An 11,988-nucleotide genomic window follows, 5' to 3' on the forward strand; every position below is an offset into this window, starting at 1 on the left:
AATCTCCTACAGCTTCTTTCTTGACATTTTTAACAATAACGTTGCTTCCTGAGATAGTTTCTTTAATTTATCATCATCCTGCTACTTTGTCTGAGAACCAGGTGCCATTTTCCTAACAAGATCTCAGCAGTCAGGGAAGCCCCGGCCAGGCTGGCCTGAGCAGGAGCTCCCAGCCTGCAGCTGTTCCCAATGTCTCCAAGCTTCCGGGTGCCCAGAGATGCTCACCTGAGGGGCGCCTTCAATGCCTATCTGCAGTACCGCCTGGCCCTCCTCCAGCGGGAGGCACCTGATGGACTTGATGTGCTTGAACTGGGCCAGGCAGGTGGGCTGTGGGAAAGGAGGGGGTCCTTCAGACCATCCCATTCCTGGGATCAGGCCATGCAGATGGGTCAGTATGGTGTGGGGATGGGGCCTAAGAAAGAACTGAGAACCGGAGTCTCTCACGGGGATGAAGAGGGAATCAACGATGATTAAGGAGGATCATCTAGCCCAAGCCCCTTGCAGAAGAAAACAATTAGCCTGGAGAGAGCCAGGGCTTGCCCAAGGTTGTACGCCAAGGTGGTGGTAGAGCCAGGGCTGGACCCAGGCCTTCTGACTCCCCGGGGCATGATTACCCCATTTTGCCATTGAAAGAGCAACTCTTTCATCTGAGCCAGAAGAACAATAGTAGTGTCCTTCCCTCTTCCCCTCCCCCCCAAACCACCCCTGACCCCCTCCTCTGTGCAGGGGACAGTCACAAGCATGTAAAGAACCATCTGCCCCATGCTGTTATCCCAAACACAGTCTCCACAGCTACTGATAACCAAGGGCCTCTCTGCTCTCAGCAGTGGGGGAGGAAGAACCGATGGGGCAGGCCAGGGTACAAGGCAGCAGAAAGGGGAAGACGGCTCTGCCTGGGGCTGGGTGGGGCCTGCCCCCCACCTGTCTCTACCTTTGCATCTTGACTTGTCAGCTGGCGGATGCCTTTAGGGCCGATGACCAGGTCCACAGTAATGTTCCATCCTTGCTGGAATCAAAGGAGAGATGGGCTGTTGCCCCAGCTCTGCCCGCCCATATTTCAGAAATCTGAAAACAGCTCACTAAGCTAGACACGAGCCATTGTCTCCCGGACCCTCCAGCTCCTTCCATCCTAACCGCATCCCGCCATACAGATTACCCCCCTCCCAGCACCCTGCCAGCACTGCCCACCTCCCAGAGTTGGAGCCAAGATTTCAGTTCCCTTCGTCAGGCAAGTGGCTTAGCGTTAGTTGCATTTTCGGATACATTAGGGAGGCCCTGATGCTACAGAACTTACAAGCAAGCAAAGCCTCTTCTCGGCACGCCCCGTGCCCCCCCTCCCCCCTCCCCCTCCCACACCGAGTTGCCTCCATGGCCCCCTTGCCTGAGAGGCCTGGAATTCAGGTCAGGGAGAGAATAAAGAGAGCGTGGCATTACAATGAGTTCACAGCGAAAGGTCTCCTGGTCGATGTTGGCAAAGCCTGCGAGGGTGTTGAAGAACTTCATGACGCACTCCTCCTCCCGGAGCGAGGCATACTGCTGGAACGTCTGCTGGATCATCTTTCGGAATTGCTTGGGCTGGGGGAGAGGGGCAGGGGTGAGCGGGGCCTGATTCCTTCCCTTACGATCTCACCGCAAGCCTGCCTGCTGCTGTAGGATGGTCCCCAGGCCTCTGCCACGAGGGCAGTGGTGATGTCTTACCCAAAGTGCACATCTGTTGTCTCAAGAGAGCTCACCATGGCCCTGGGAGGGAGGCAGGGGAGATGACATCCCCGGTGCTTAGGCCACGAAGCTAATTGGCCTCTGATGTGGAACTACAACCGTGTTTCCTGATTCCCAGCCACAGAAAGGGCCCGCTGGATGGAGCGGTCCTGTGTCCAGATGGCCCAAGGCAGTGCAGACCCCTGGCTTCCCTGACTACCCCCAGCCCCATCCCTTTAGCTCTAGTCCTAGGGGGTACACAAAGGAGACACGCAGGGAGTCTTTCTGAGCTCCTCACCCACTGGTTTCCTCACCTTTAAGTTCTCCTGCATCTGCTTTGGGAAAAACAGGTCCAGCCCCACTTCTTTCCTGAAAGAAGGGGGAGAAAAGCAGCATTTGACTCCCCTTCATCCCCAACCCAGGACTTCTGGCCAATCAGGGAAAGGCGGGAGGACCAGGGAGACAGGTCCTTCCTGGCTGTGGTCTGGGGATAAGGGGGCGTACGGGGTGGCAGAAAGAGCAGGGCAGCAGGAAAGGAAGGGAGGAGAGGCTGGGGCCGGTCCCAGGACTTACTCCAGGAGCTCGAAGTTGGACTTTTTGTCCAGTGCGTTGTGGGGCATGTCCTTGAAGAACCGCCTGGAGAGAGAGAAGCCACGGAGAGGCTGATGGCTGGGGAATGGGGCCATCGGAGCCGGGTCACCCAATGCCCACACGTTGGCCTAGAAGCCCCCTCCCCTGTTCCGTTGGGAACCACTGGGAGGGAAAAGTTAGGAGAGTCGAAAAATTCGATATTTAGAAAACCATGAAGAAAAGGAAAACCCACAAGTTTCCTTCCTAGAAAAGACTCCAGCTGTGCTCTGGGGGGCCCAGCTCTGGGACAACACAGTTGTTGGGCAGAGGAGGAAGATGGTGCTTCTACCAGTGGCCTCTAAAAACAAATGACCCAAGGCTGCCAACACTTGACTTAGCAGCTAAGGAACACCTACCTCCACCTTTAGGCTTTGGGTTCCCTTTGTGATTTCCTTTTCCCTCATTTGCTATCTCTGTATATGTGTGTATGTAAACAATTGTTAAATGTATTAATAGTACACAGAAAAACTTTAGAACTTATGGAACACAACATGAAAAAAAAAATAATCCATAATCCTACCACCAGGGGTGACGTCTATTAATTTGTTTTACATATTCTTTAAGTCCCATTTTCTCTTAAAATGTATGTCTTGATGAAGATTTTTTTTTTTATGTATTATGTATTTATAACAATTAAGTGGAGATCAAATAGCCATTGTCCCCATTTGTGTTATCCTCCCTTCCCTGCTTGGATCACTGTGTCTAGTAATTTCTTCAACTGTTGCAGACATCGTCCCACTCTTGGTTGTACATTAGAGTAGCTCAGTGTTACGGGTATCCTTGTGCACGTCTGGCGATAGTTTTAAGCTACAGATACCATAAGCAGAGAGGGCAAGCAACCTGTGATTCAAAAGCAATAAATTTACATAATTCACAGCGTTTAGAAAAGAGTAAGGTTAGATCCTCACCTCGTACTTTATTCTAAATATTTATTCTAAACGGATTAAAGGGGAAAATGTTAATAATGAAACTATTTTAAAACTAGAAGAAAAGCTAGGGAAATGTTCCCAAATCATGGGATTGAGAAGAATATCTAAAGCATGAAATCACAGAAGAGCTCTCCAATAAAAACTTAAAACATGTAGTGCCATGTCCTTAACAATTTTTAATAAATGGTATTTTTGAATATATTGTCAATCAAGATAAGTAGTTATCTTTTAATAATTATGGTCTCAATTTTAGAGAAAAAAATGCATTGGAAGAAACCTGACTGGATCTACCCTGCTAATGGAGGTTATCTCTGGTTAATGAAACTTCAAATGATTTTAGTCATTTTTTCCCCCTTTCTACATGTCCCAAATACTCCACACTGAAAAGGTATTACCCTTTTTACCTGAAAAAAATTTAAGGCAGTGAGATTAGTCAAACCATCGTAATGCATGAGTTTTCTGGGTTCACTCCCTGCTGAGATGGCCTCCTCCATGGCTACACGTTTCCCCTATGTAGTAAGTTCTTCATTCGTTTCCCGTCCTCTCATTAGGCCTCTGGAGCTACGGAGACTAACTTTAATCCTTTCTTAGATGCCATATACTTGAAGGCAATTCTTTTATCATCACTTCTCTCTTCATTATGGTCCGTTCTCTTCTTATAGTCTCCAACACACACACACACACACACACACACGTGCGCGCACGCACGCACACACACACACACACACACACACACACACACACACACACCAGGGCATTGTCCTCAATTACTTCAACTGCTTCACTCAGATGACAAAAAGTGATGCAAAATAAGAATGAGAAAGAAAAACTGGCTCTGTGGTGAGAGGGGCACAGGAAGACAAGTGGTTCTTTCCAGTTGGGGCGGGGCCAGTTATTTCAAATGCCAGCAGTTGGAATGGAGGGAAAGCAAAAGATAAAAAGTTTCACATAAAATTTCTCTTATAGAATCAAAGATGAGTACATTAAAATGAGTTTCAAGGAGTAATAATATTTAATGACAGCTCAGTAAATACTGTTGAATTATATTTCACAATATTGAAATGTATTTCTAAGTCTATCTCCTTCTAAGAAAAGATGCAAGGATACAGTTGTTTTTTTTTTCGTTTTTTGTTGCTGTTGTTCTTTTTGGGCTTTTTTTGGCTACGCTGTGCAGCATGCAGCATCTCAGTTCCCCGACCAGGGATGGAACCCGTGCCCCCTGCATTGGGAGCCCAGAGTCTTAACCACTGGACCACCAGGGAAGTCCCTAAGATACAGTTTTGAAACATATTTAAACAAAATAGAGTTAGAAAGAAACCAGGCAATGAGGTAAATGAGATAAAAAAATGTGCCAATCTGTGGCTTGGGCTGGTTGTCCTGGCAGCCAGGGTGGTGGACAGAATACCTCACCAAGTGCTTAGCTCATCAGGAGATAATATTAACCATAAAACAAGGACTGCATTTCTTAAATTTAAAAGTGTGAAAAGTCACTGATTGAAAGGAAACTAATAGTCATAACACTCATTCTACCAAAAAGGTGTGAAGCCAATTTCATGGTTTTTTTCCCCCTGCTGCAATTTTGGTAAATACCAATCGTATAACATTAAAGCACAATTCAGTAAATGTGAGAGTAGGAGGGCCTGACTAAATGTGGTCTGAGTGTATGACCTTCCAATGGTCTAATTCAGTGGTTTTCAACCAGAGGCAATTTTGCACCCTCTCCCCAGCCTGGAAACATTTGTCAATGTCTGGAGATCTTTTTTTAGTCACAGCTGGTTGGGATGAGGGGTGGTCCTACCAGCATCTAATGTGTAAAAGCGGGGGATGCAGCTAAATATACTACAATGCATAGGGTGGCCCCTACAACAAGGAATTATCCAGCCCCAAATGTCCCTCTTGCTGAGGCTGGGAACCCCTGGGAACCTGATCCAAGGGGAGAACTTGGAAAACTAGAAAGAGTGGCTCTTCCCTAACCCCACTTCTTGCTACCGGGTGCCTGACAGAGCGGGACTGCAGATGCTGGAGGACTGTTCTAGCTGAGTAAGGGCAGATCTGCACTCCGGAAATCAGACAACAGGTGAGCAGGGGTGACATTCAGTTATAGGGCACGAGGAACTTATCCAGGGTTCTTCCCTGGATGGAAGATCGTTTTCCTCCTACTTCCACCCGAAGGCACTTGCAGTTAAGATCCAAAATTTCCAGTCAATCGTGGCAGCTTTAGAAAGTTTTCTGAGCCAGTGTTCCCTGCGGCTCTCCGCATTCATAGGAGACCTCAGAGCACGCCCGTGCAGCTTCCACAACAGGCAGCACGGCCACCGCATTTCCTCCTGGGTTGAGTGAGCTGCAAAATGTACTCCCAGGTAACTGAACGAATTGGCTTGCTGCACGCAGTTATGTGATTCTAGCAGAATAAATGTTAGCACGTGTCCACCAGAGAAGAGGAATTGAGATCTTTCAGGGTTATCCATTCATTCAAATGAATACTGTGCTCTCATCGTGTGCCAGGTGAAGGCCGCACCAGCCCTGAGTTCCAAGGTTTGACAGATTTCAGACTAGTGGATGTGAACCACTGGGTGCCTGCCGCATAAGTACGGCAGATCCCTGCAGGGTAGGACGGGCGGGGTGGGCACAGGGAAGGGGAAGGTTTCGAGGTGGAGAGACCCTTGAGGCTGCTCTGCAGGAAGAGCCCAGGGCCTCCCTGCTTATTGCCAACATTTCACAGGTGTCCTCTGAGGTTTTCTATGAATGTAGAGGGCAGGCAGGCAACCCTGGCTCAGTGCATTTTCTAAAGCTGCCAGAACAAAGAAGAGTTTATCAGGCTGAAAAGGGGTACTAGGCGAGTATTCCACACAGAGGGGAGGTACTGCCCACTGAGGGGGTGACATCTGCTTCCCAGTCCCAGGTGACAGCGGTCTGTTAATGTCACTCCTGGTTTACAATAACGAATGAATGAATGAATGAGTTTTGAGACTAGGGATGGATGAAAGAATTCTGAGGACTGGGGTATTTAAATAAGCCTTAGTAAAAAAAAAAAAAATTGGGGTTGGCTAAATGGAAAGGTGAACAAATTTGGAAATGAACACCGAGGAATTAAAAGGCATGAAAAATAACAGCAGTTTTAGAATGATTAAGGAGGTGGTGAGTGGAAAAGTTTTTTGTTAGGAAAAAGGAAGATAACACATCTACACCATCCCAACCTCTAGAAATCCAGCTTACTGCCTATATCACTGATGGCCCTTCTCTCATGCACTAAAGATCATGCATTGTGTAACTTTTGACAAAGGTGCCCAGTCACTCAAGTGTGCTGTGATCTGTGTCCCTAATGTTTTGTTTTTGTTTGTTTGTTTGTTTTTTTGCTGTACGTGGGCCTCTCACTGCTGTGACCTCTCCCGTTCCGGAACACAGGCTCCGGATGGCGCAGGCTCAGCGGCCATGGCTCACGGGCCCGGCCGCTCCACAGCATGTGGGATCTTCCCGGACCGGGGCACGAACCCGTGTCCCCTGCATCGGCAGGCGGACTCCCAACCACTGTGCCGCCAGGGAAGCCCTCCCTAATGTTTGGAGCGGTTGAACATCACTGAGATGTCTGGTAGAAGCAGTCCCCCCCACCTCATCAGATGGACCCTCTCGCCTGAGACTCATCTTCCCAGTCTTCTGTGCTGAGCCCCGTCTCAGCTGCTGTCAGCGATCCCCAACCTGCCCCGACTGCCATCCTTGAATGAGACTGCACCTGCTCGGAGTACCCTCTAAGTGCCTGGCTGGTCCTCTGCAGCCTGGTCCGCCACTGTGACTGGCAAACACCAGGTGGACAGCGGGGCCTCTGGGCAGGCACAGGCCCCTGACTGATACTCAGGTAAGGACAGCAGAAAGCAAAGAAAAGCAATACAAGTATTAACTTATCACGAACATTTATAAATCAACTGTGAGATAAAATGCCTTTTGAAACAAGCTGAGTGTTCTTTCTCTAATCTTTTCTTATTATCCGTTACTAGCTAACTACTGTTGGGTTACACATTCGTTCTGAGTTTTTAGGTCAGAGTGTTCTGGAGCTCTGCTGGGAGTGGACAATAGTCCTGGATGTCTCTGGTGAGGGGGAGGCTATTTGGTTCCTCAGACTGGGAGGGTGCTCCAGCATGTGGGCCATGAATTTCACACTTTAATTCATAGGGGGATATTTAGAGAAAATACTTGGCATTTATAAAGCACTTCCCGTAAGGGGCTTCCCTGGTGGCGCAGTGGTTGAGAGTCCGCCTGCCGATGCAGGGGACACGGGTTCGTGCCCGGGTCCGGGAAGATCCCACATGCCACGGAGCGGCTGGGCCCGTGAGCCATGGCCGCTGAGCCTGTGCGCCCGGAGCCTGTGCTCCGCAACGGGAGAGGCCACAACAGTGAGAGGCCCGCGTACCGCAAAAAATAAAAAATAAAGCACTTCCAGTAAATCAACAAAAAAAATTAATTAAGTATGATTCCAACTATATGACATCCTGGAAAAGGCCAAATACGACGACAGTAAAAGATGAGTGGTTTTCAGGGGTTGGGAGGGGAGGGAGGGAGGAATAGGTGGAGCACAGGGGAGCTTTAGGGCAGTGAAACTGTTCTTTAAGATACCGTAATGGTAGATACATTGTCACTGTACACTTGTCAAAACCCATAGAATGTACAATACCGAGAGTGAACCCTAGGGTAAACTATGGGCTTCGAGTAATCGCTGTGTGTAAATGTAGGTTCATCAATTGTAATGAGTGAACCACGCTGGTGGCGGATGCTGATGGGGACAGGGGTTTATGGGAAATCTCTGTACCCTCCACTCCATTTTGCTGTGAACCTAAAACTGTTCTAAAAAATAAAGTCAACTAAAGTAAATAAACAACAAAATAAAGGTCAAGAGAAAAAGTTAATCAGTACAAATGACGAATAACTAGTGAGTACTGTCTCTATCATTGTTCTAACCACCTTAAATACGTCCACTCATTTATTCCTCATAACAAGCCTGTAGGGTTGCTACCATTATCATCCTTCCCATCTTACAGATGAAGGAACTGAGACACAGAGAGATGAAGTAACTTGCCCGGTAAGTGGAAGACCCAGGATGCAAATTCGGGCAGCCCAGCTTCAGACCCTTTGCTCTTCATCATTATGCCCAATGGCTCCTCGCTATGAATTGAGTCCATTGAGGTTTCATCTTGGTAATCTCATATCTTGTGCATATACCATACTTCTTTCTTAAGCTAGGAAAGAATACATTTTCTTTTTTCTGGTGACACCATATTATCGGTAGGCAGGTGACACAACAATGTTAACAGGACTTTTCCCCATAATCTGTAGGTAGACTGCACTCTGGAACCTTTTCAGGAAAAAAATCACAGCCTTGGAAAATTCTGCATTACGGCCTGATTTTCAGAAATGTATCTGTCTCTCTTGGTTAGAAATAGTCATAACTTGACTTTAAAATAGTCCATGATAATGGATAGCTTTGTATTCAACTTTAAAAATTATAGGCTTGAAAATCTATGAAGTTTACAAAATAGGTGTTTTCCATATCCTTTCCCGAATATATAAGTTTTATCTCAAAGGTCAGCCCGTAAGAATAGGAACATTTATCTGACTCTGCTCATCAGGCTAGGGGAGATGGGAAATAATACATCCCTGTCGTAAAACAAGCATGGGTTTTGGAATAATCCTGAGTTGATAAGACAGCCAACACCAAGAGACTATCCACTCCTTATAAGACTATAAATGGAGCCAGGTCAGTTGGCGCACTTTGTCCTCCAGTGTATTTAGCCCAGTGCCCGGTGCTAAATAATAATAGTCATTATTATTACAACCAATGATAGTTTGGGAGTGATTCGAGGAAAGAAGAACGTGAACTAGGATGTTCATGGGTCTTCTCTATGTTGCTATTTTACTACTAAGTGATGATATTTTGATAGTGACTTCAGGGATCAGAGTCTCAAAGTGACACTGGAGTTCTGGGTATGAGATCCACAAACAAAAAGGTAAAGGTGGGCTTTTTTGAGTTGTCTAATTTCAGAGGAGAAGATAGGCGTGTGTAAGTTGCAATGCTGTGATGGTCTTGGAAGGCATAAATGGCACATGTGATAAGGTAAACTTCGCGGAGAGCCCCCGAACCAGCAGCACGCAACTCCCAGGACCACTGCCAACTGCGGCGAGGTGGTCTGTCTTCTAACTGGCATCAGGGGTGCAGACTTCCTCTGTGCAGGGGACCCTTGTGTCCCCTGGCTTGTTGAGACAGCCACCAAGTAGGAAAGCAAGGAGGAGCCCTCCGAGGCTGTCCTTGGCCTATTCTGTCACAGATGCCAGCAGTTTCAGAAGCTCCCCCCTTCCCATCCCACGGCTCTCCCTGGGGGACCCCTCAGCACTCTCTCTGAGATCGAGGATGGGAGCCAGAATTCCTCAATGCCCCCCAACTTAGCAGAAGCAGCAGCAGAGTCCTATTCTCTATACCTTTAAGGTCACAGATAGGGCAAGACTCGCCCTGGAACCGTCACCTCATACGAGGCTAACTGTCTCTAAATCATCTGGAAGACTTGTCAAAAATGCATGTCCTGGGACCCTGGTGGCGCAGTGGTTAAGAATCCGCCTGCCAATGCAGGGGACACAGGTTCGAGCCCTGCTCCTGGAAGATCCCACGTGCCACGGAGCAACCAAGCCCGTGCCCCACAACTACTGAGCCTGCACTCTAGAGCCCGCTAGCCATAACTACTGAGCCCGTGAGCCACAACTACTGAAGCCCGTGTGCCTAGAGCCCATGTTCCTCAACAAGAGGAGCCACCGCAATGAAAAGCCCGCGCACAGCAACGAAGACCCAACACAGCCAAATAAATAAATGAATGAATGAATGAATAAATAAAATAAATAAATTAAAAAAAAAAGCATGTCCCAAAGTCCCACCCACATCTACTAAACCAGGGTTTCCAAGGGTGGGGTTAGGGAATCTCTAATTTAATGAGCTCCCAGGTGATTATGATTTGCAACCAGATTTCAGAACTATGTTCTAGGACAGACAAGGGGTACAGAAAAGGTGATGAGAGGGCAGAATGGGTCATGGATCCTGGTGCATGGTGAAAGTGAACGGTGCTGCTTTGGCTGAGAAAGTGCTAGAGCACGGTCTTAACACCCTCCTCCTCTGCCCCCAGTGCTCCCAACGGCCAAGAATAAGGTTTATTTCTTAGACTGTCATTCAAAGTCTTCCACCATCGACGCCAACTCACCTCCCTAAGCTCATCTCCCACGGTCCTCCAGTCTGCTCTTTTCCTTCCACTGGTCCCTGAGTCCAGAATGCACCCTCCCCCACCTCCCAGCTCCCCCCAGTATCTACCGATGGAAATCGTTCTCTTGCTTCCTGGACCAGTTCACGTTCCCTCTTCCTGACGTCCTCGGGCGGGATTACTGGCTCCTATATGTATGTCTATGTGGTGCTTATTTCACTCTGCTGCATTATGATCAATTGTAGACACACCTGTCACCTCCCAAACACGGTAAGTTTACGGGCCTCCCCGGATGATTTATTAACTTTGTCCATATCTATTAGCACCTACTGGAGCAGGGGGTGCAGCAGTGAAGAATACAGACGGAATCCCAGCATTCGAATATCTCCCAGAAACTTGCCCAGTGCTCCAAGAAACATTTACTGGATCACTTGGATGGCAGCCAAAGGAAGACAGGGGGCACCAACCAGAGAGGGAGTTGGCACTTCTCTCCCGAGGACCAGACGCTGAGCACCTCGGGGGCTTACCCTCTGTCGGCCACAGCTCGTCCCTTTCCAGCTCTCACATACCCACTCTTGCTTCCCACGCTGGAGGAAAGTCCAAGCTGGCCAAGTGCCCAGTACAGGAGGGGAGGTGCAGGCACCCACTCTGGAGAGGCCTTGAGGCAACATACCTGAGCTCCAGACAGCCCAGCTGCAGGGCCATGCCCTCGCTGACCTTGCTGGCATAGCGTTGCATGTAGTCATTGCGGAGCTGGCAGGGAGAAAGGCCAAAGTTCAGATTCCCGCCCCGTTCCCTGTTTCCCTGAGATGAGCAGGGCCCCAGGAGACGGTGGGTGCTTTGATCGCCGCCCTGAGCTGTCTCTCACCCCCTCCCCCAGCTATGCACAAATGCGTAGCAGGAGATGAAGGGCAGGAGGGGAGGCTCAGGAAGAGCCCTGGGCAGTGGTGATCCCGTTCAGGCTGAGGCCCTCGAGTTTCTGAAGCACTTTCACGGCACATTCTTTCATGGATCCACGAGGCAGGAAGTTCAGGCTCCCCTCCCCCACTCCTCATTTTGGAGATAAGGATGCTGGGAATTTGGGGAGGACTCAGTAATTTATCCAAAGCCTTGTTGGTAAGTGGTGACAGATGTCATCCACTGTAGAAGAAAAGTCTGGCTTGGTCTCTAGTGAACCAGGAGGGAGGTGTAGGAGGGGGTTAAGGCCAGGCAGGAAACAACGATGGCAACTCCCTGTACCCGGCACTCACTCCCTGCCGGGTCCCGTTCTGGGCACGGGCATTATAGCCAGGGGTGTGGTGAGCAGCTCTAATCAGCTCATGGAAGCTAGTTATTTAAGTTTTCCAAAATTTCGCAAGCTGGTTGAAATACTGGTACTTTGAAATAGACCACGATGGGAGTATTTACACCATGGAAATTGGCAAGTGCTACAAATCAGAGAGCTGGTTTACCAGCACCAGCTAATGCTATCATTAGGTCTTCACATGAACCCTGTAAAGTAG

General features: G+C 48.6%; 1 protein-coding gene across 6 annotated transcripts in view; it reads right to left on the bottom strand.

Annotated features, from left to right (window-relative positions):
- The window catches only part of PTK2B (protein tyrosine kinase 2 beta), a 140,035-nt gene that overhangs the window by 23,751 nt on the left and 104,296 nt on the right, over positions 1–11,988 (bottom strand). For all 6 annotated transcript variants that reach the window (XM_022595006.3, XM_022595005.2, XM_022595004.2 and 3 more), the window contains 6 exons: positions 11,160–11,239; positions 2,272–2,334; positions 2,013–2,067; positions 1,435–1,575; positions 932–1,006; positions 226–327 (listed from right to left, as the gene is read on the bottom strand). In XM_022595006.3, the coding sequence (XP_022450714.1) occupies positions 226–327; positions 932–1,006; positions 1,435–1,575; positions 2,013–2,067; positions 2,272–2,334; positions 11,160–11,239 (516 nt within the window). The remainder of the gene's footprint in view (positions 1–225; positions 328–931; positions 1,007–1,434; positions 1,576–2,012; positions 2,068–2,271; positions 2,335–11,159; positions 11,240–11,988) is intronic.

Source organism: Delphinapterus leucas, chromosome 6, assembly GCF_059928025.1.
Source record: "Delphinapterus leucas isolate spDelLeu-1000000601 "Yukka" chromosome 6, BTC_Dleu_Yukka2, whole genome shotgun sequence".
Lineage (NCBI taxonomy): Eukaryota > Metazoa > Chordata > Mammalia > Artiodactyla > Monodontidae > Delphinapterus > Delphinapterus leucas.